The sequence below is a fragment of the Haliotis asinina genome, chromosome 2 (genome assembly GCF_037392515.1).
Source record: "Haliotis asinina isolate JCU_RB_2024 chromosome 2, JCU_Hal_asi_v2, whole genome shotgun sequence".
Taxonomy (NCBI): domain Eukaryota; kingdom Metazoa; phylum Mollusca; class Gastropoda; order Lepetellida; family Haliotidae; genus Haliotis; species Haliotis asinina.
In genome coordinates this window covers 44,355,643-44,380,304 of record NC_090281.1, presented here as the reverse complement: position 1 = coordinate 44,380,304, position 24,662 = coordinate 44,355,643, and the positions used below count along the sequence as shown (strand labels likewise).

Genomic DNA, 24,662 nt, shown 5'->3' with positions numbered 1-24,662 from the left:
CTGGATGACTAGACTGCTCGCCTGCCACGGCCCCATGTTTTAGATGCGTGTAAACAACGTCGACACCAGAACCGGATTTCACAAACAAGGTTATGACAACTGTATGAGGGACTGAGAACAAACACGGTACATGGTCTGATATCAGTACGACTTCCTGACATATTCTTGCTGTGTGCCGCGTCTTGACCACACACACATTAAATAATGTTTTTAGGTGATAAAAAAGTCGTCTGCGTCACCTATTCCATCAAAATGCCTCTTCCGAAGAGCATAGTCCAACTGGAATGGCGAAATAGCATACAAACACAAATAATTCATCTGTCTATATTTATCTAAAATTTGTACACATATCATTAATGGTAGACTGCAGGATTCTCCCATTGCTCTAATGTAACAATCAGCTGATGTCATGAGAACCAACTGCTCAGGGTGGCCGTAAGGCTGAATTGAGATAGGTGTTGCAGAAGAAATATCGACCGGGAACAGTTTCCAGGTAGGTCTGTAGTTTAAAAGGGTGCAGAAACACCTCCCCAGGGCTGTACATTGCTATGTAGCGATCCCGGTTGTCCCACAAGCCAACGTCTTTCACAAAATGAATATCCCGCCATCTCCGCAAACCAAAGGCAATGTTAGCAAAACCTATCTCTATCATCACTTTATGTTTCAGTAACAAATTCGCCATAATTGTGAAATTATCTTTCAAAATGGTTGGCATATAAATAAAGTCACAAGTCTGAATGAACAAATTTGTAAAATTGCGGGAAACATTTTGAAAATTTTGTAAGAAACGATATTCAAACCCTCTCTTCGGTCTGTGTTCTGCTATATCACGCATTTCGTTCAAAACAGCCTGTATCCTGGGCTTCACCTTTCTCCACCATCCCCAGCGAGGTTTCAATTCGTCCAGAGAGGCATTTGCTCTCCGGAAGCTTTTGAGAAGCCATATCTTTTCCCGTGGTTGTGAGTATAGGTTCCAGGGATTAACGAGTGTGTCGTCGCCAATCTGTAAGAACCCTTTCACATCTATGTTCAGTTTCATGGCTTCCACCGTGCATTCATACATATAATACCACCCTCTCTTGAATGCTTCGACATAAATATAATTCCCAGTTGTAAAGTTACTGACAAATTCCTTAAAAGCCTTTAGTTTCGGCCCACAATAAATAATGTTTGGAAAGTAAGGTCGATACATCACCTCCAAACTCTGTATGTTTTTATAAAATCTTGGAACATTAAATGTGATGATCAGAGCTACATCTTCTATGCTCTCATGTGGAAAAGTGATGTCAGTTTCCGGGCACAGGTTCTTCAAAAAACTGTAGGCAAATTTGTTAAACGGATTCTTTGTTTGTGGGATCTTTATTAGTCCCACGGTTGTGCTACGATTGAGTTTGCGTTCATGAAACTGGCGCTGTGGAATTTGAAAAATGGTCTTCCTCAACTCGGAAATCCATTCTCTCAACCTAAGTACATCACTGAACTCAATTAGTTGTTCCGATCCTAGTCTGTTTATCACATTACCGAAACAGTCTAGTAAATCTGAATTAACTGCACATTGCCACGACTTTAGTAGGGCTGCGATCCAGGTCCGCCTTTCCAATCTCTGTTGATACCGTATCGATGACTCGGCAAATGAATATATCCCAACCATTCCATCAATTTCCCACACGAACCTCTGTGTAACCAGATCCCCGAAGTCAATTTCCGTTAACGCTAGAGCCCAGAATGCATCATACCGGAAAACGGTTATTTCAGAACTAAGGGAGGTAAACGTGTTGCGTGGGAGGAAAACAGGAGGTTGACTTCCGGCGGTAGGAAAATAATTCAGTTTCTCCTGACTTATACCATTTTCCACAGACATGGCTTGGTTGGACAGAATTAAAGGATGGACATGCGTGTCGATATAATAATCAAACAAAGCGTATTCCTGTTCTGGTTCTTCAGTCGTCACATTATATTTGGACATGAAGGGATCAAGAAAGGTTTTGTTTGTTTTAAGAACTATTCCTGTCCGAGGTTGATAAGCAGCTATTCGTTGTAGCATCTGCAGGACGTAGGGGTCCAAACGACGGACAACACTTATGGTCTTGGCACCGTGAGATATAGCATAAATATAACCCTTCATTTTCCACGTCATCAGTGGTGTGTTGAAACTGTCTCCACTTAGCTCAGAACACCATGTAAACCTGTAGGCGAGAAATAGCGAGTGAGTAGAAACGAATACGGAGAGTTGAGATGAAACCACGACGTTTACAATTTTGGTGAAATGCACGAACTGATGACAAACGTACAAGCAAATTAGGGCGGATTGGGATTCGATTTCACAATAATAAGTTTTCTGGTCTGCATGAGTTGCGCATCTCAGTACTCGCAGCCATAAAATACCCCTAGTTTCATATGGACTACACATGAACATGTCCAAGATAATGTTCTGTTTTAATCTATTGTACATGTAGGTCTGTGGTCACTATGGAGTGAGTGAGTGAGTTTAGTTTTACGCCGCACTCAGCAATATTACAGCTATATGGCGTCGGTCTGAAAATAATCGAGTCTCTGGACCAGACAATCCAGTGATCAACAACATGAGCATCGATCTGCGCAATTGGGATCCAATGACATGTGTCAACCAAGTCAGCGAGTCTGACCACCCGATCCCGTTAGTCGCCTCTTACGACAAGCTGAGTCGCCTTTTATGGCAAGCATGGGTTGCTGAAGGCCTATTCTACCCCGGGACCTTCATGGGTCCTATGGAGTGAGTGAGTTTGGTATATTGCGGCGGGAGACATCTGAAATAGGCTTCACGGATTGTAGGCAAGTTGGGAATCGAACCCGTGTCTTCAGCGTACAAGCCAACGCTTTAATCATTGGCTACCCTACATTCCCTGGTTATCCAAATCACTCCTAGTGCGTGTGGTTTAACACAATTCAAAACAATATTTCATGTTATACCATGTTTCTCGGAAGACGACCACTCTGTAAGACTGTGGCATAGACAACGCGGCGAGCCAACGCTTTCAGCAGGGGTTTAGCCCAGTGAGACTCAGCATTTTCAGGAGCGCCCGAGTCCTTGGATGGCTGACCGTGTCTGGCAGTTTGACTCCAGATTCTTTCTAGGACTTCGGTCCTGACCCACAACGAAGCACCTATGTGGTCACACCCTCGGCAAGTGGGTTTGTTCGAAATTGCCTATTCACCAAACAGAAAGGGGTACCCGGTGGTACGAGTGATATGACTATAACAGTCTACCGCCTCACAGGCAGCTTGGTTATCCGAGGTAATAATAATGTACTCATGTAGTATCATATTGTTAAAGGTCACATGCACAACTTTGCAGATTCTGATACCTTTCGGTATGCACTTACCGAAACAAATCATGAAAAATGTCAATTCAACCTATAAAGTTAAAAAAAACGCGATGAAAAAAAAGCCCGCGAAATCGGAGTTTAAACGATTCACTAAATTTCCCAAAGCGCTGGGGAAAAAATTGGTTTCAACATCTATGCTGCGTTGCGCTCATAACGCATTCGCAAGGAGTAGGCTCGCTGAGCTTAAAACAGTACGCCTGCCCGAAGTATGAGGTCGTGAGCAGTCTAATCTTGTTGACATGTTGATTGTGATAAGCCGACTCTGTCACAGAGAAAACTCAATGTCTGGTTTATTGTCACATATATGTCTGCCTGTCTGTCTGATTATGTTTGATTTTTTGTTTGCATGTGACCTTTAAACAAGACGACAATGGCAGTTTATCTATGATAGAAAATCAAAACAGTTCGGTTGTTTTTTATTTCTACACACACAACTGATGGTGCTGGAAATACTGGTGGTACAGTTATTCAGGGTGAAGTTGTATAACAACCCGTATCATACCTGCAGTGTTCTGTAGTCTCCTTGGTGGAAGGGAGTAGTATTACTTTCCAGCCAGACACCGCAGTGACATCAGCAGAAATCGATGACGTAACAATCCATTTGTCATAACGATCGACATGCCTAAAAGAAAAATGTTATATCGATTACTGACAAACATTTTCAGCTGGGTATATGCATACGAAAATGACTGCCTGTAAATAGTGAGTGAGTTTAGTTTTACGCCGCACTCAGCATTATTCCAGCTATATGGTGTCGGTCTGTAAATAACCGAGTCTGGACCAGACAACCCAGTGCTCAACAACATGAGCATCGATCTGCGCAATTGGGAACCGAAGACATATGTCAACCAAGTCAGCGAGTCTGACCACCTGATCCCGTAAGTCGCCTCTTACTACAAGCACAGACGCCTTTTATGGCAAGCACGGGCTGCTGAAGGCCTATTCTACCCCGGGACCTTCACGGGTTGACTGTAAATAACAGTAAGGCTTGTGATCTAAAGCATGAAGAAGACAAGTATATGAGAGTTCGAGGAGTTAACTAACGCAAGGCAATTTTTACGGGAGCCAACGAGCCAACGACTTACATGTGAAGTGACTAAAGAATATTTCGCTCATATGACGATGTGCATGTGTGTGTACAGTGTTCCCAGAAATTATTGAGAAAATCTTTGTTTTTTTTCTAATGATGCTAAGATTGGAAAAAGGGCTTTCACTATGCACTAAGCATACTAAATAAGGGAGACAACTCTTGAAGGCTTAGAAGGCAGCTCATTACGTCAAGAGTTATCTCCCTTGTCTGAGCAGACGGCTTCCTGTGTTGACATGGCAGAATTTACAGCAAGAGAGAAAAGAAAGCTCATTCTAGATGATTTCGAAAGGGGTGAGGCTGATGCTAAAGTGTTGGCTTATAGACATGGTATTCCTCTGTCTACAGTATACAGAACTTTGAAGAATATTCAAACAGGAACCGGGATAGAGCACAAAGCAGGGGCAGGTAGGCCTAGGAAATTCAGTGTTGTGGATCGCCGAAGACTTGGGCAGATTGTGAGTAGGGGCAAATTGAAAAGGGTTGAGAACATCAGAAATTAAATGATTAGCAGAGGAAGTCCTCAGATATGCAATGAAACAGTTAGGCAGGAATTACAGGGACTTAATTGGGTGAAAAAACGATGAATTCCCTCGCCATTGATGAAAGATGCACAAAAGGGAAAACGTTTAAACTGGTGTCGGGCTCATGAAATTCAAGATTGGGATAATGTTTTCTTTTCGGATGAAAGTTCTGTTTGGCTTTTCCCTAATTGTGTGAAAAATTGGACCAAAGATACTGTCAAACCTATCTACCAGCGACCAAAACATAGCCCGAAGTTTCACATGTGGGGTGGCATATCGGCTCGCGGAGTGACGCCATTGTGTGTTTTCACGGGAAACTTGACAAAAGAAAGATACGTTGACATTCTAAATGGTCACCTTCTTCCGACAGCACAAACATTGTATGAAGATGATTGGATTTTCCAGCATGATAATGACCCAAAACACACTGCGCGCTACACAAAACAGTGGGTGTCGGGCGAAAATGTTCAAGTTTTAGACTGGCCCAGTTACAGCCCAGACCTAAACCCAATTGAGAATGTGTGGGGAGTCATGAAGGACAGAATAAACCAAAAGGGACTGAGAAATATTGAAGATATGAAGGCCGAGGTGGTCCAATATTGGGATACCCTATCACACGATTACCTACAAACTTTAATGGGTGGTGTCCCTAGGCGTATTCAGGCATGCATGGCTGAGCGAGGAGGTCTAACAAAGTACTAAAAGAAGACTGAGACTGTAAAAGGATGATGTTTTAACATGTTTATGTAAGTAAAACGCCAGACGTTAATAAACGTAATGAATTACATGACGCAACATGATTCTCAATAATTTCTGGGAATACTATATATGTGTCTGTCTGTGTTAGCCAAGACTTAAGTTTATTTTTATAGTGATAGTTCACCGAGATACCATGTCGCAGTTAAGCATGAATACCCTACTCCGACACATTATACTGACCCCGAGTAGACCAGGCCTTAATGTACCTATTATTGACGTGCACCAGGCAGGACCCAACAAGTACCACATTTTAACGTCTTTTGGTATGACCGAACTTACACTCTCCGGGCGGATGCCCTAACCACTACACAACTGACCCGGTTCGGTTGGTGGTTAGCAAACCAACGGGCACAACATAAGGAATTCTGGAAATCGACCCACGACCAACTGGTCTACTGGAGCTAAGGCAGGACTTCCAAGGAGCTGATTTCATGTGTGTGCTTGAGCGTAGGTGCCCCTGTTTCCCTGCGTAATGCCCACAGAAGCACCACTTCACTCACACAGTAAAGCGACACCTAAGCGAGTTTCACTCCGCAACATGCCAGCTACATGGCGGCAGTCTGTAAATAAACGAGTCTGGACCAGACAGTCCGGTGATCAACATCGTGATAAATGATCTACGCAAACATTATATATTTTGGGCAAAACGTAGTGATCTTCACATTTCCACTGCGTGTGCTGGATGCTACATTAAGGCAGGACATGAACACCTGGTGTCATGACTGAAATTCAGTGGTCATCCATAGATGTTTCACAGACGTTCAAGTGACGCAGCTGTACCAAATGGATTGTGATGCAGCACTACCTACTGGTGTGTGATGCAGCTGTAATTACTGAAGTGTAAAGCAGCGGTACTGAGGTGTAGCAGTTGTACTGGGGTGTGAAGCAGCTGTACTGAGGTGTGAAGCAGCTGTACTGAGGTGTGAAGCAGCTGTACTGAGGTGTGAAGCAGCTGTACTGAGGTGTGAAGCAGCTGTACTGGGGTGTGAAGCAGCTGTACTGGGGTGTGAAGCAGCTGTACTTACTGAAGTGTGGAGCTGCAAATATACTTACATCTTTATAATGCAAATGTACTTATCGATGCGTCATGCGTTTATATTTATTGGATATACTCACTGGCGTGTGCTGGGCTGTTCATGATGGTCAGATCCAACGTACTGTAGTGAGATATTGTCTGACCAGTTGTCGTACAGAGACACCAACAGGAACAACACTGCCACCACTGCCAGGAACAACACCTTTGTATCTGACAAACAGGATAAGTAATACAGTACGAATAAAAACAAAGACAAAAACAAGAAAAGTTACAAAATGAGGAAAGGAAAACCAAAAGCAATGAATCCCTAACCTAACAACGATAAAAGCCAGCAACCATTTACAATACTATGTCTTCCGCCACCAACAGGACATAACAATGAGTGAGTGAGTTTAGTTTTACGCCAAACTCAGCAATATTCCAGCCATATGGCGGTGGAGTCTGGTCCAGACAATCCAGTGACCAACAGCATGATCATCGATCTGCGCAACTGGGAACCGATGACATGTGTCAACCAAGTCAGTGAGCCTGACCACCCGATCCCGTAAGTCGCCTCTTATCCCGGGACCTTCACGGGTCGACATAACAATGAACAAGGTTTGGTTATTTCAACGCTCGAACAGCATTTGTTTTCACAAAATAATTGACCTAACCACTTTTTAAAATCATTTTTATGGAGTAATAACATTCTACCTGGTTGAAAGATGGAAACATACATGACTGGCTCTAGAAAGTTGGCCTTACTTTAACTTTGTTCACGACTGGACAAAAACATAATGTTAACAATATTGGAGTTTTCTAAGGCTGAGTGAATCTAGTTCTATAGTGCTTTTAACAATATTCTAACCATATGGCATTTACATACTGAACACGTCTAAGAAGTGAACCTGAGTGTTTGGCGGACACCTAATTGTCTGGAAAATAGATATCACTAGAAATCTAATCAACACTAGATACCAATAACAATATCCATGTATATCCCTTTTAAAAAAGAAGCAAAACACATGTGCAGGAGTTCTACCAATAGCTGATTAATAGCACATGTTCTCCATGACCTCGAAAATAACAATTGATCAAATTGATCAGTTAGGGTCCACACCCTCTGTTAAAGACATTAAACGTAATCAACACTGAGTAATAAACGAATATAGGTATTCAAAGGCACAATGTAACACCACATACCTCTACAAAATACTTCATGCATTTCGCACATTAATACTATCAGCCTTCAGTGACGCTACCACATAATTCATTTTGAAAAATTACTTATTTAGATTACAATATTAAGTTCTAATTAATTAATGCAACCTTCCATATAAATCGACTCTTGTGTCCTCTACCGGCCGAACATTATTTCACGGGAACCCCACGGAGTTGCGTCCCATGGAGCGCTCTTTCCGAATATCCTACGCACAACTTGATAGAAACCAAGCCGACAACACCACGTGCGACAGTTTTCGATGTAAGGAGCAATCGTTTACATGCTATATATGGCAAGTGTTCGGAAGCAGATTGGAAGTTTCAGTTATTGATTTCAGGCAAGTCGTAAGGAAAAATACGTTTTTCATTGCTTCAGTGAGAAGCTCAGGTATGAGCATATGCCCCTAATATGTAAAATATACGCCAAAATATTGTCGAAGAAACGTGACCCTATGCCTTTAACATTTACTCCAACCATAAGATCCTGGTTCGCTATTCCCGAAACGTCGGTGGCAATACGAACTTCTTAAGCCCATCAATGACACTCTATGATCAATGGAAGAATTCTTAGGGCAGCGGTCTCGTCGATTACTTATACTACCGAAGGTCCCTAGTTGGAATTAGTTTTCAGTCAACCAAGTCAACGAGCCTGACCACCCGATCCCGTTAGTCGCCTCTTACGACAAGTATAGTTGCCTTTTATCTCAAGCATGGGTTGCAGAAGGCCTGTTCTACCCGGGACATTCACGGAGTCCCGCTGCCATGTAGCTGAAATATTGCAAAGTGCGGCGTTAAACAACAAACCAGAAAAATAACCGCCAACGAATAAAGATTCAAAACACAAGGGGCAACCGCTCCTCGCCCATCCTTTCCATTCCGATGTCTTACACTACAACCATAAATCTCAGCAACACGGTCTCATGCGTCCATAAAGTCACCGAGCCTGGACGCAAATTCCCGCTTGAAGACTCTCATAACAAGCATTTGGCGAAGACTAGCTCACTATTGAGTGAGCGAGTGAGTTTAGTTTTGCTCTGCCTTTGACCATATTCCAGCAACATCACAGCGGGGGCTCAAGAAAGCGGCGTCACACATTTTGCCCATATAGGAAATCGAACCCGGTTCTTTGCATGACAAGCAAACGCTTTAACCACCAGGCTACCCCTATCGCCCCGCATCGTCACGGATCCACAAATGTATTTAAACTGCAATACAACAGCTGCCCCGTCACCCCGACAATTTGTGACAGTCGAGATCCAGCCAGTCCCCATGAAAATGTCCCACAACATAACAATAACCTGCATGAAATGCGCTTACCTGAAAGCGACAACATAGCAAGACGCAGATGGTTCGTCCTCGCGGATTACCTCTTCCGATTGAAAAAAATTCTGACCACGTTCAAAGTCAAATGATTTCCGGTGGGTCTACGTTTCACCGTCCAGACAATAAACATTGTTATTGCAAAACGTTTCTTTAGAAAAATAAGATATTACCTTTTTGAATGAGTCTCTTAAGACATCGATACCGCAATAGTAGATACGACATGAAATATCTATGGGTCTGTTAACTGACGTCTCAATTCCGAATGCTCCTTTCGGGGCTCAAACTAAAATTAGCATAATGTGTATCTCGTGCATGGGGAAAGCGTGCGTATTGTGCAACCATGTCGCGGTGTAGTCGTAAAGTTTTCACGCCAGCACGTTTTAAAGATGGCGCTAATGGTCTGTCAAGATGAATGCAAAATATTTAATTATGTATTAAAATAACTACGTCAGTGTTTTGTATTTTGTTACAGACATTTGCTCGGAAAAAAAGTGGCAAAAACATTTTAAACTATTGCGTCTTGGATTAAATTTATTTACAGGATACGCGGAAGGTTAAGCCATCACGAAATCAACCATTACTGATTTAAACAATCAAACAGATAAAACATGCAACTTACGCTTTGTTTGTGTTACAGTGTTATTTTGATGGAATGTTACAGTGACAGTTACACGCAAAGGCAATGTTACATAGACAGTCTGACGGTATGCCAATGTTACAGGGGCTGTATGATGCTATGACCAGGTTACACTGGCAGAGTGAGGCCACACTGGTAGAGTGAGGCCACGTCAACGTTACATTGACAGAGTGAGACTATGGCAAGTTTATGTTGACAGTGTGAGGCTATGACAAGGCCACATTGGCAGTGTGACGCAGTGGGAATGTTACAGAGACAGCGCTTGACGAGGACGACACGACAAGTATACAGTTGTACTCTCTGTTCAAAGACAGGGTCAGGTGTAGATAGTGATCTCTTGTCCCACACTTGTCACCGGCCATAGAGATAACCCGGTGCTGTGGTCATGAGCAAGTTTCATTCGACTTCACGCGGGATCACAATGGCGCGCATTCATCTGCTCGTGTTACTGGCTGTCCTTGGGATGTCACAGGCTTTGAACAATGGTCTCGCCCTGACCCCGCCCATGGGATTCTTGGACTGGGAGAGGTTCCAGTGTAATACGGACTGTGTCAATGACCCGGACAACTGCATCAGGTATGCGGTTTTTAGTCTGTCTGAAATATGGGGTACTTTGCTTCACTTTGTGATGAACCCTTTTACTCACACATGCTATGGACGTTTGCGCACATGGAGGCGCCTAACGTTTTCGGGTGGTCAGGCTGGCTGACTTGGTTGACATATTTTGGAATACTCACTGACTCACTTCTGGTCTATATTCTACAAAGCGCCTAGATTGTAGTCAGTCTGTGTTAAAGTACAGCAGTTAAGATCGTCTACGATCGCAGATTATCTTTACTGATTTGTTCCATCGTTGACAGATACTGATATGGCAATACCTTGAGAAAGGGGGTGGTTATTGTGTATCAAAGTCTGAACGTGTGTTACACAGCTGTTGTACGATAGCGGGCCTTTGATCCAAGGACGGTATTGCCGCACTGGCAACTGGTCGGTCTGACTCGTTGTCGACGCAAATAGGAAACAAATCATGGGATGTAAGATTAGAAGAAAAATACATTGATGAAGAATCATTCCAATTGCCAACTACACAGGTGAACTGACACACGCACACGCACATACACACATGATTTACGCTGCCTTTAGCGACATTCCAATAACACCATGGCGGGGTCACCGGAAGTGGGTTTCACACGTTGTATCCATGAGGGAACTTGGGCCTTCGGCGTGACGGTTTAACGCGTTAGTTACTAAGCTACCACACCGAAACCTGCAAGAGATTTTGAGGACTTGCGACTTAGTATGTACCCTAACAGCCCTACGACGGCCAACTGCAAAGTCGTGAACAATAGTTACATAAGCGGATGTGTGCTCGACGAGAGCATCTTCCGTTGGGTTACCGATTATAGATTTTATATAGTATCATCAAGAGATATTTTACGAAATACCGCATCAAGACAGTGACATCAGACAACGTTTAACGTGTCTGATACACCCACACGAAATAGAGGACGTCAAAATGGCCGACACGATAGACATGGCGGGAGGCATGTTCTAAGTAGTTCGCGAACCCTCAGCGATTACAAGACCATGTGTCAGTGAATGTTGATTATACACATGTGTCGAACAGACCCAATAGATTCCCTGCGACTTTTTCAAGTCAGCTGAAACACTGCATGTTTGGATCTGTACTTCTTTTTCATAACGATCAGACGCTGTGAGGATATCCATAAAACAACACGCAATAAGTCAATCTGACAACGTTAAGTTTAAGAAGTGTTTATCTCATTCCTGGGGTGGCCTAGTGGTTAAAACGTTCGCTCGTCCCGCCGCAGACCCGGGGTACGATTCCCCATATGGGTACAATGTCTGAAACCCATTTTATGGAGTCCCCCGCCCTGATACTGCTGGAATATTGCTGAAAGCGGCGTAAAACTAAAACGCAATACTTCATTCCTAGACTATATTATGGCAAAACATCAGACCAGTGGTGGTCCGGGGTAGAATAGCAACCCATGCATGCCATAAAAGGCGACTGCTCATCAAACTGACATGATATAACATGAAATATTGTTTTGAATTGTGTTAAACCACACGCACTAGGAGTGATTTGGATAACCAGGGAAGGTAGGGTAGCCAATGGGTAAAGCGTTGGCTTGTACGCTGAAGACACGGGTTCGATTCCCAACTTGCCTACAATCCGTGAAGCCTATTTCAGATGTCTCCCGCCGTAATATACCAAACTCACTCACTCCATAGGACCCGTGAAGGTCCCGGGGTAGAATAGGCCTCCAGCAACCCATGCTTGCCATAAAAGGCGACTCAGCTTGTCGTAAGAGGTGACTAACGGGATCTGGTGGTCAGACTCGCTCTCTTGGTTGACACATGTCATCGGTTCCCAATTGCGCAGATCGATGCTCATGCTGTTGATAACTGGATTGTCTGGTCCAGACTCGATTATTTACAGACCGACGCCATATAGCTGTAATATTGCTGAGTGCGGCGTAAAACTCACTCACTCACTCACTCACGTGTCAACATATGTGCTTTATTTAATTCAGATTCACGATCTTGTGAACAGCCTCTGGTTTAATCCCAAGGCTCATTCTAATTATTACTGATAGTTACAATTATAATTCCAGTGAGAATTTGTTCATGAAGATGGCAGACATTATTGCGGAGGAAGGCTACCGCGAGCTCGGATACGAATACATCGGCATCGACGACTGCTGGCCCGCCAAATCTCGGGACGCTGACGGCAACCTTGTGGCAGATCCAGAGAGGTTCCCTAACGGAATCCTTGGCCTCTCTCGATATGTAAGAAATAATTCACGCTAACTCTCCTATTGCCTCAAATGCTTTTCTCGCCAGATCATATTTGAATGTTCCACCTTTTCTTATCAAATACAACAATCATGTCCCTTGGTCTCTCTCGACGTGTAAGAGTTTACCTGAACCCAAACTTCAGAAATTCCTTTCAACCGTCTTTCCTGTTCCGAATTCCTAAGTGACCCGTGTAAGGACGATGGGATCTGAAACTGCGTGCATGTGGAACGCGGGGCAGTATTTCCCTTATAAGCTCACTGTAGACCAAAACGTAAGTACAGACCAGACAATCCAGCGATCAACAGCATGGGCACCGATCCACGGAATTGGGATACTATGACATGTGTCAAGCAAGTCAGCAAACCTGACCACCTGATCCCATTAGACGCCTCTTATGACAAGCATGGGCTACTGATGTCCCGTTCTAAACAGGATTTTCACCGGAGGGCATGGTGGAATTATAATCGCTTAGTAAATAACTAACCGATGGCAGGCAGTTGTGATGAAAGAACCTTATGGCTGGTTTGGATATGTGGATGTGAACAGCCTCCAGTAATCTTGTAGGGGCCCCGCACGGTTCTTTGGTGAGTTTTGTTGCAATTGATATATGGCGGATTTAAGAATCTGAGTTCATCACTGAGGTTCCATCGGTACTTGAATCATCACAGTCACACTGTTTTAAACTGTACCTCAGTCTTCTTTAGTTGTGAAGGTAGGTCCGTTGCCTCTCTTTAAAACTACATCAATGTTGGCTTGGTGTTTGTTGGCTGATCTAGAGACTGGCTGTACCAATGTCGTGCAGGCTAATGATGAATGGAGTTGTTCGTTTGGGTTGGTGTTGAGGATGCAGTCCAAGGGTTGAGGGTGGTGTTGAGGATGCTGTCCAAGGGCTGAGGGTGGAGTTGATGATGCAGTCCAAGGGATGAGGGTGGCGTTGATGATACAGTCCAAGGGTTGAGGGTGGTGTTGATGACACAATCCAAGGGCTGATGATGGTGTTGACGATACAGTCCAAGGGTTGAGGATGGTGTTGATGATGCAGTCCAAGGGTTGAGGGTGGTGTTGATGATACAGTCCAAGGGCTGAAGGTGGTGTTGATGATGCAGTACAAGGGATGAGGATGACGTTGATGATACAGTTCAAGGGTTTAGGTGGCGTTGATTTGTACAATCGAAGGGTTGAGGGTGGTGTTGATGATACAATCCAAGGGTTGAGGATGGTGTTTATGATGCCGTCCACGAGTTGAGGATGGTGTTAATGATGCAGTCCAAGGGTTGGGGATGGTGTTGATGATGCAGTTCAAATGTTGGGGGTGGTGTTGATGATGCAGCCCAAGGGTTGAGGATGGTGTTAATGATGCTGTCCAAGGGTTGAGGGTAGTGTTGATGATGCAGTCCAAGGGTTGAGGGTGGTGTTGCTGATGCAGTCCAAGGGTTGAGGGTGACGTTGATGATGCAGTCCAAGGGTTGAGAATGGCGTTGATGATGCAGTACAAGGGATGAGGATGACGTTGATGATACAGTCCAAGGGTTTAGGTGGCGTTGATTTGTACAATCGAAGGGTTGAGGGTGGTGTTGATGATACAATCCAAGGGTTGAGGATGGTGTTTATGATGCCGTCCAAGAGTTGAGGATGGTGTTAATGATGCAGTCCAAGGGTTGGGGATGGTGTTGATGATGCAGTTCAAATGTTGGGGATGGTGTTGATGATGCAGTCCTAGGGTTGAGGATGGTGTTAATGATGCTGTCCAAGGGTTGAGGGTGGTGTTGCTGATGCAGTCCAAGGGTTGAGGGTGGTGTTGATGATGCAGTCCAAGGGTTGAGGGTGACGTTGATGATGCAGTCCAAGGGTTGAGGATGGCGTTGATGATGCAGTCCAAGGGTTGAGGGTGGTGTTAACGATGCAGTCCAAGGGTTGGGGATGGTGTTGATGATGCAGTCCAAGGCTTGGGGATGGTGTTGATGATGCAGTTCAAATGTTGGGGATGGTGTTGATGATGCAGTCCAAGGGTTGAGGATGGTGTTAATGATGCTGTCCAAGGGTTGAGGGTGGTGTTGATGATGCAGTCCAAGGGTTGAGGGTGGTGTTGATGATGCAGTCCAAGGGTTGAGGGTGGCGTTGATGATGCAGTCCAAGGGTTGAGGGTGACGTTGATGATGCAGTCCAAGGGTTGAGGATGGCGTTGATGATGCAGACCAAGGGTTGAAGGTGGTGTTGATGATACCATCGAAGGGTTGAGGGTGGTGTTGCTGATGCAGTCCAAGGGTTGAGGGTGGTGTTGCTGATGCAGTCCAAGGGTTGAGGGTGGCGTTGATGATGCAGTCCAAGGGTTGAGGGTGACGTTGATGATGCAGTCCAAGGGTTGAGGATGGCGTTGATGATGCAGACAAAGGGTTGAAGGTGGTGTTGATGATACCATCGAAGGGTTGAGGGTGGTGTTGCTGATGCAGTCCAAGGGTTGAGGGTGGTGTTGCTGATGCAGTCCAAGGGTTGAGGGTGGTGTTGATGATGCAGTCCAAGGGTTGAGGGTGACGTTGATGATGCAGTCCAAGGGTTGAGGATGGCGTTGATGATGCAGTCCAAGGGTTGAGGGTGACGTTGATGATGCAGTCCAAGGGTTGAGGATGGCGTTGATGATGCAGACCAAGGGTTGAAGGTGGTGTTGATGATACCATCGAAGGGTTGAGGGTGGTGTTGCTGATGCAGTCCAAGGGTTGAGGGTGGTGTTGCTGATGCAGTCCAAGGGTTGAGGGTGGCGTTGATGATGCAGTCCAAGGGTTGAGGGTGACGTTGATGATGCAGTCCAAGGGTTGAGGGTGACGTTCATGATGCAGTCCAAGGGTTGAGGGTGACGTTCATGATGCAGTCCAAGAGTTGAGGGTGGTGTTGCTGATGCAGTCCAAGGGTTGAGGGTGACGTTGATGATGCAGTCCAAGGGTTGAAGGTGGTGTTGCTGATGCAGTCCAAGGGTTGAATGTGGCGTTGATGATGCAGTCCAAGGGTTGAGGGTGGCGTTGATGATGCAGTCCAAGGGTTGAGGGTGACGTTCATGATGCAGTCCAAGAGTTGAGGGTGGTGTTGCTGATGCAGTCCAAGGGTTGAGGGTGACGTTGATGATGCAGTCCAAGGGTTGAAGGTGATGTTGATGATGCAGTCCAAGGGTTGAAGGTGGTGTTGATGATGCAGTCCAAGGGTTAAGGGTGTTGTTGATGAAACAATCCAAGGACTGATGATGGTGTTGACGTTACAGTCCAAGAGTTGAGGATGGCGTTGATGATGCAGACCAAGGTGCTGACCGCAGGACAATCAAATATTAGGACAAACACACTCATGAGGCTACTAATGACTGAGTGAACATCATTTTAGTGATCTGTCAGAATGTGAAAGGAAGGACGAACTGCACATTCGTACACGCACTTCTACGACATCATGAACTGTTGGACAGATAGGTCCACACTTGAAAATTGATTTTGATCTCCAAACTGCATACCCAATGTATGTGCTACTATGCTGAAATCACTATCCGAAGTACAAAACACTTATGGTCCAAATTAAAAGTGCAATCAAATTCTTTATCATCGAATCAACATTTCTCATTTAGCCATCATCAGTCATGGATATATGTTTCCGGCCGGTATATACTCAGACAACAGGACGAAAATGTTTCCTCAATCGTTTTACTGATGATAAAGTTCTTAAGATAAGTGTCTGAATATTTTTTAACGAAGAGGGGACCATATGTCTATTTGTTCTGTGTCATCCTTTGAGCTTCAATGAGTCAATTTTCTTGGACTCGAGTTCTCGAGAGGTCAGACTCGATTCGGACCCAAGAACTCGAAATTCATACCTTTCAAGCAAATTATAGTGTGCTAGGCAGAGCAATGCACAATACGGTGACTGTTTGATCAATACTGAAGTTGGTAACTTAGTAACACTTATATGTGTCATTTAACCATTACAGTTTAAGGCATGGAATGTGTTCCGATCATTTTAGAATTTCTCATCAATGTCCATCGTTATCATAATGTAAAATCAAAGACTACAATATATACACCAAACATGCGCTTGATTGTTCATATTGACTGATTTAGTTTCATGAGAATTTCAATCTTCAACAAGATAGTTACCTTATCATTCTAACCAATGACGTCTCAAGTGATATGCAATGTCAGACGTTAACTGCCGCTCATGTTTAGCACATAGCAGTTTATCAACGTAACCCAATAATTAGAGTTATCTCCCCTAATCGAGTCATCGCGTCCCAGTAAATGGCCTCGAGTCCAGATAAACAGGACTCGAGTACTTGAGTACCCGTGGAAGCCCCATTCGTTCTACACAATCCGACCATATGTAACCATATAATGTCATATAATGGCAACGTGTATTGGATCTGCTATGTTCATCTTCACAGGTACATTCCCGTGGGCTAAAACTGGGTATCTACGGAGACGTCGGTACCAAGACGTGCGCAGGGTACCCTGGCAGTCAGGACTACACGAAACAGGACGCCGAGACGTTTGCTACATGGGAACTAGACTTGCTCAAGTTTGATGGCTGTAACACTAACACAACCGAATCGGCAATACGTAAAATCTCAAGCAATTATTTCACTGAACCCTGTGTATTATGACAACAGTATTACGAATTTGTGTATAGTAACATGTTTTCAAAAGGCAGTTTGTGTGTGCTGTGGGTTTTGAAATACCCAGAAAAAGTAGTATCAAGTTTTTCTCATGAAGTCAAGATCCTAAACATCATGTTACGGTAAGATGTCAACTTTGAGTTCATTGGGTCAGTCATATAAGGGTAGCCTCATGGTTAAAGCTTCCTAATCCTCATCTCGGGTGTCCCACGCCGTGATATTGCTGGAATATTGCTAAGACTGAACTCACTCCCTCACAGTGTATGCCATACTTTTTTAACGCCAAGACATATTTCCTTAACATCACGAACTTAATGACTGAGTGAACATCATTTCAGTGATCTCTGTCAGATTAATATGAACGGAAAAACGACATGCACATTTGTACTCGCACTCCTATGACATCATGAACTATCGTACAGATAGGTACACACTTGGAAACTGATTCTGACCACCAGCTTACATACCCAGTGTATGTGCTACCATGCTGAAGACACTCTCCGAAATACGAAAATGCACAGCACTTAATGTTGTAGTATCTGAGGTTTTGTCCTCTCTCACTGACGTTGTACATCCAGTGGAGACATATGAGACATCGATTTATCACCAAGTGGTAATATGGCGATCTGTTTATGTATTATTTCGTGGAATTGTTTGTTTCAGATTTCCCCTTGATGAGTCAAAGTCTGAACGCTACTGGCAGACCCATCCTCTTCACGTGTGAATGGTGGAGTGGAGACCAGAGCCAGGTATGTATACCTGCAACTTGCACCATGAATTAGGTAAACATTGACTAGCTTATAGAACCACACGAATAATTTTAATTTTACTGGCTGAACTAACGGTGGCATCGCCACGGAAAGAGGTATTCATAGAAAACTGGTCATTGTTCAATGTAGAGGAATAGAGTTCAAAATTTAACGCAGATAATGACCTTGAGTCTCTGACTGTGAAGTCGCATTTGTCTTGAATGAGATTTTCACAATACACCGTATGTATGTTACTAGTTAAAGTCTTCTTCTTAAGCTCCTCGTATCTGCGTCCCCAGCACTCTCACTACATCCGCAACAGCGAGTACTGCAACAGCTGGAGGACCTTCACCGACATCCTTGACACCTGGCCCTCCGTCCTCTCCATCATCCAACACTACGCCCAAAACGTCGGCGACTTCATCTCCGTATCAGGTCCAGGGTCCATCAACGATCCAGATGAGGTACGACATGCGAATGGCTGATATAATCTAGCAGCCCTCTCGAAACAGGTTCCATATATTTTGCTTGATGTTTGACCTCATTCAGTTACAACTGGCTCAATTAAGCCCTTTTTATGTCTGGACCTTTACATAAATGTCCTGTGAATATTGGTATTAACAAATTACCCCAAAACTGACATGTATTCTGATAAATTGATGCTTATACACAGTTGATCATCGGAGACTTCAGTCTGAGCTATGACCAGGAGAAGTCACAGTTCGGGATGTGGGCAATGTTTGCCGCCCCACTCTATATCTCCGCTGATCTGAGGACCATGAGACCAGAAGCCAAAGCCATTCTACAAAACAGGAACGTCATCGCCATCAACCAGGACCCACTTGTAAAGGGAGCCAATATGATTAAAGAGGTGGGATGTTTGGGCAACGTCAAGGTCCATGTTTTCTTCCACATATATACAAATACTTTAAACCTTATGTCAGCGCGGATACAGCAATATGAAATAAATGGGATTACAACGGGGATGAGTCTGTAGCCACAAAGCGTTCATAAAGTTACGACCTGTCGTAACTCAGCGGTTTATCATAGGTTACGAATGTCGTACACTCGTAGTGCCACGAACGTTTTATTGATCGTGACGCTGGGATGTTAAATTTATTTCTAATTCTGATCCGAAGCAGAAAATTTCCTACGAATTAGTCACATTTGTCCCAAGTTCAACCCAGTGGTAATTGTGGACAGTTCCTTTGCTGTGAGAATAACAATATATCCGAGATACTTGAACTTTCCGCTCATTCCATACTTGAATCTCTCAGTATGTATGTGTCCATCTGTATCTATGTCTTTATCCATGTCAGTGTATGTGTCCATCTGTATCTATGTCTTTATCCATGTCAGTGTATGTGTCCATCTGTATCTATGTCTTTATCCATGTCAGTGTATGTGTCCATCTGTATCTATGTCTTTATCCATGTCAGTGTATGTTTCTATCTGTATCTATGTCTTTATCCATGTCAGTGTATGTTTCTATCTGTATCTATGTCTTTATCCATGTCAGTGTATGTTTCTATCTGTATCTATGTCTTTATCCATGTCAGTGTATGTGTCCATCTGTATCTATGTCTTTATCCATGTCAGTGTATGTGTCCATCTGTATCTATGTCTTTATCCATGTCAGTGTATGTTTCTATCTGTATCTATGTCTTTATCCATGTCAGTGCATGTTTATATCTGTATCTATGTCTTTATCCATGTCAGTGTATGTTTCTATCTGTATCTATGTCTTTATCCATGTCAGTGTATGTTTCTATCTGTGCCTACGTCCATGTCATCGTCGATTTCTGTGTCTGCGCTTGAATCTGTCTGTTCCTGTACCTATCTTTTTTCCAATGGTCCTGACAGCACGAGGCGCTCACAAATGACCATTCCTTTTTCTGTGGACTGCAGATTCAAAACGTGCAGGTGTGGCTGAAACCTTTGGTCAAACCCGGAAGTTATGCAGTAGCTTTCTTCAACCCGAACTCCGATGAAACACCAACGCGCTTGTCTTTGACACTGGCGGATATCACACTGACCAATCAGAACGGCTATAACGTTACAGAAGTGTTTGATGACGTCAGTATGGGAATGTTTAAGCCGAGTGGTCAGTTCAATGTGACAGTCAATCCAACGGGAATTGTGCTGATCAAGACGGTTCCTCTTTGAAATCGTCTTCCTTCTATTTGTAATAAATATACAATTTAGTTGGGAGGATTTTTTTTATTGTAAAGCAATATACAAGTGTTCTATTGTTCCTGGTCACTATGATGTTTAGTAATTAAGTACTGAGTTAAGCTCTTGCGAATGAAAGGAAGTCGATACCCCTTCTATAGTTACATTATTTCTTTACAGTTTTAAACGATAATGGTAAGGTCAACTGGTCATCGTATTTGAGACAAAAATTATACAATGGCGTATGTGAGGACATACAAGGATACTGTGACAAGAACACGTTTTCGTGTGCAAGAACTTCTAAGAGATTCCAAACATGGCATCATAGTTCGGAGTCGTCTTCGTTAGTGAATTATGTTGATATAAAATCTCTTGTGGAAACTGAATTATTATATACAGCTGTTTCGAGACAAACAATTAGCTAGAACAATGTGTAAATTTGGAATATCACTTCACAATTTTCATTTTTCACTTCACACGAGTCAACATTATCCGCAAACTGAAAAAGTTACACTGATAAATGTCCGGCCTTTTTTTCATTTTCTGTATGGTCAGGTAACTCACAAGTATATTAAATAGTAGTAAAGATTATGAGTGCTTTAATTTCATGAAATTATAAGTTCACGGACAAACCTTGATTTTGTATATCAAAATATGAAAGAGAAGAAATGCACGTTTGAAAAAAATTCATGAGCACGCACATTGAATGTGAACTGGAATTAAAAAAAACATAAACTTCATCTTTCTTTGGGAATTCCACGCCTTTCAAATCAAGAACATCAGCATGCTGTTGGGGGGCTTATGGCTGGTCACTCTGTTTGCACTGTTGCAAGAGTCTTTGATTTCTAGTCCAAGAGGAGGCAGCTGAAAAATCTGATGTCGGAGCCTCCCCAGTACTGATTTGGTTTGACACTATTTTCAGTTAGTATAATGTCTTGAGCTCATGAAAAGGCCTGTGATACTCTCAGATTGTGGTATCAGTTTTTTTCACAGGCCATTTTATGTGGTGGGGAGGGGGGCTGTGAGCATTTTCATGGCATTTGGTTTGCTGCTCGACAACATCTCAAAGTTAATCATGGATAGTTTTACTACTATCAATCTGAACACTTTCATTTTGACTGTGTATATTGATTTAGGATGTATAAATGTTTTGACATATTTTTGCTTTTGAAAATAACCAAAATGGCCGCTATTTTGGCCGCCATCTTGAATTGTCGTGTGTGCCTTCTCGGCAGTTACATTTACATAAAAAATAACACTGAATGTTTTTTTTTTGCGCTTGTCTCTTCTAGAGTGGTGGCTTGGGCACAAAACAAGTGATTTTGTATGGTCATGTCGTGGTAATATAATGTTTTACAGCTTATTCTTTGAGGCAGGGGATTTTAGCGATTCTCCGACTTTTCATGGAAATGTGTGGTGGTGAGTTATTTATTGAAAGTTTACATTATTTTTGTGACTAGAATGAGTTGTTTTTGTTTCCTGTTTACTTCGAGAGTGACAGCATGTTATGTGGAAATATTTCATATTATTCAGAATTCAAAATGGCCGCTATTTTAGTTTTACTACTTATAAATAGCAGGGACCTAAATTTGTTCTGATATATAACACAAACAATTCATTTGGTGTCACATGTTTAACTAAAAATTATATTTCAATGTTATGGTTAATAAAAGCTTCACATTCCTAAAATATTTGATGAAATAACATTTCCAAAGTATTAGAAAACTATGCTTCACGGTCGATAACTGCGTCTAAGATCTTGTTGTAGCTATTCAAATGGTCTATCTTTTAATCACTTTTGATACACTCAGAAGCTTATAAATAACTCTCCTCTTCACATTCTTTCATATCATATGTTACATCGTGTCAGAATTGGAGTCATCTAGAAGTCAAAGCTGCTCGGGCAACAATCACCTGCAATACATAAAGACATGTCTCTGTGCACAATAAATCAGTTCATCTCCATTGACATAGATCTCTCTGATGGCATACTGACTGTATTGCGTTTACTCTATGTCAGTTCAACCAATCCACGGGGAGCAGAATCTCTCGACATCCGAACACCAGAATAGGGATAAACTGACCATCACAAATGCTCCAACCATGGTCAACTGGTGAAGGAATGTGATTGGCTGCAGATACTGTTTCCAAATAAACTTACAAGTTTGCTCAATGTGATCTTCTAGACTGTTGAATGTTGGTGGGAGCTTTTCATTTAATGTCTTGTCTCATCTACAGATATCACTGGATTGTTTGGTACATACATTGAACTAAACGTCTGTGCGATGTGATCTGGTAACGTTGATAAGCTTTTGTATTATACGTTCTGGTTAGATATTGTTAATGCAAGATACATACGGTATATTTTGTGTATAATTTCCGCATGCAGATATCACATAATTTTCATATGCATTATAAATGCCTTTATACGTTGTAGTGTCTCCGTAGCACAGTGCCCCTATCACTTCAGCCTAGTGTGTGATATTACCTCCCTTGATAGTAACCTAACCACCAGGAGTACAAAACCCGCTTTTCACTGAAACTTTTGCAGTTTTCGTTAATTTCTTTATATATCCCAGCACCACTTTCCGATCATGTGACCATGAAAAGCACGTGCGGTGCTGGGATCATATGCTCAGTGTGTGAGCAGCCTCCATGATGTGAAGACGTCTCCTCTGCGTGTGAAAAAAACGTAACATGGCACTAAGGAAGACAAATGTCTTTATTTCTTGTATACATATCTCGTGAAATGTTTTCAATATTTCTAAACGTGATATTAGGTGATTTTTTAATGTCATCATTCCCAACATTGAACAGTGCCAAATCCTAGAACATAACCACCAACATCGTTGCCGCAGAAAGTGTGTCTAAATTTACCTTGTTCAAAATTGAGATTTGAACAAGGTCAAAGGTAACTGAAGCCCGACACGTAAAACCAGAGATAAGAAAACATTTTTGAGAAAAAAACTCTGGAACCGTGTTCCCTCAACGTATGCAACGCTACCTATTCTACTGGTTTACAGTAGTAAACACGCATAGTACATTGTCACAAAATGTACGAACAGTAAAACATCCACATCCTGTCCAGAAGAGTCCTTGATCCAGTTCTGTCCACGGATTGTCTTCTTGGCAGTCGTCCTGCCTCTGGGGGACTTCAGGGTCCATTTCCGCCCCCAGGACGATGGTATTCACGCCCCTAATAGTAAAGTGAATATATTTTACATCACTGGTACTTATTGTGTGTATAAATATAAGTTATATGCCTCCACGTGAAAAAAATCTCAAACATGAAACTCAAGTTGTAACTTTGCAGTAGACGTCAAGGTAAACAAGGATGCATTTCTTCAAAAGATTGTTTGAAAGAAACAATTGCTTGCGTAAGCGACAGCTCTACGAAACAAGGCACAGAACACTTTGCATAATTTATGCTTCTCACACAGATTATGACTGCATGAGTGTACTTTTTACACCGCTTTTTGCAACATACCAGCTATATCACGGTGAGAAACAACAAATATAGGCTCCACACATCATTCCCATATGGGAAATCGAATTAGGGTTATTTGAAACGTGATGAGCGATCGGTTTAACCATTCGGTTATTCGACCATCCCCATAGATTTAAAAGTAAAACAAATATGTCGGGTCGTGAAAACAAATTTTAATCTAAATTTTAAACTGAAATATTGAAATACTTTACCAGCAGGTGGCCGCGCACTCGGCCAGTACACTGACTCTCAAAGTGACCATCCGGGACTTGCTTTGTCTCGAACTACTTACTGAAGGACGGAATGGTGGGTTAACACTAAGTGATGCCATCTATAGATAACATCGTACATGGCATGCACGAAGGGGGCCCTATCTACACTACCACCAAGTCCAGGTGGAAGGGTTTAGAGGGACACAACACCAAATCCAGAATGTGCCAGGGTTCCTGCGTCTGAAAGAAATGATTTATGCATGAGCATCAGGAATCCCCTTTCTCGCGGATGTAGATTGGTTTATCAACAGGGAGTAAGTGTGGGTTTATGCCGCTTTGGCAATACTCCAACGAAGGGCCTCAGAAGTGGGCGTGAGGCATAGCATTTAAGTGGGACCCGAATACTGGCACTGAACATGGCGTGCCAACACTTGAACAACTAGGCTACACTACCACTCTGTTTACATGCAGAAACCGGAAATGTTGGCAATGTTTACATTCCCACAATGCAATCGTGGAATGTCGCTTGACTTGTCAGCTTCCTCTGAATGTACAGATCTAAACTTTAGTTGGTAGTAGAAATGAGACGGTCATTTTGCCTTGTATGGTTTAAGAGAATCACAGATGTAATTAAAATGATCTAAAG

General features: G+C 42.9%; 2 protein-coding genes across 2 annotated transcripts; one reads left to right on the top strand and one right to left on the bottom strand.

The window, feature by feature from the left end:
- Positions 1-313: 313 nt before the first annotated feature.
- LOC137273767 (uncharacterized) lies at positions 314-9,709 on the bottom strand. Its single transcript, XM_067806611.1, has 4 exons — positions 9,289-9,709; positions 6,852-6,981; positions 3,868-3,987; positions 314-2,186 (listed from the first exon to the last, which is right to left on the bottom strand). Exons 1-4 carry the CDS (start codon positions 9,302-9,304, stop codon positions 425-427), a joined length of 2,028 nt encoding a protein of 675 aa, XP_067662712.1. The 5' UTR covers positions 9,305-9,709; the 3' UTR covers positions 314-424.
- A 386-nt stretch (positions 9,710-10,095) lies between these two features.
- Positions 10,096-21,580, top strand: LOC137272558 (alpha-N-acetylgalactosaminidase-like). The gene is made up of 7 exons (XM_067804946.1): positions 10,096-10,507; positions 12,571-12,745; positions 17,166-17,340; positions 18,060-18,145; positions 18,445-18,609; positions 18,819-19,016; positions 20,054-21,580. Exons 1-7 carry the CDS (start codon positions 10,317-10,319, stop codon positions 20,309-20,311), a joined length of 1,248 nt encoding a protein of 415 aa, XP_067661047.1. The 5' UTR covers positions 10,096-10,316; the 3' UTR covers positions 20,312-21,580.
- Positions 21,581-24,662: the final 3,082 nt, after the last annotated feature.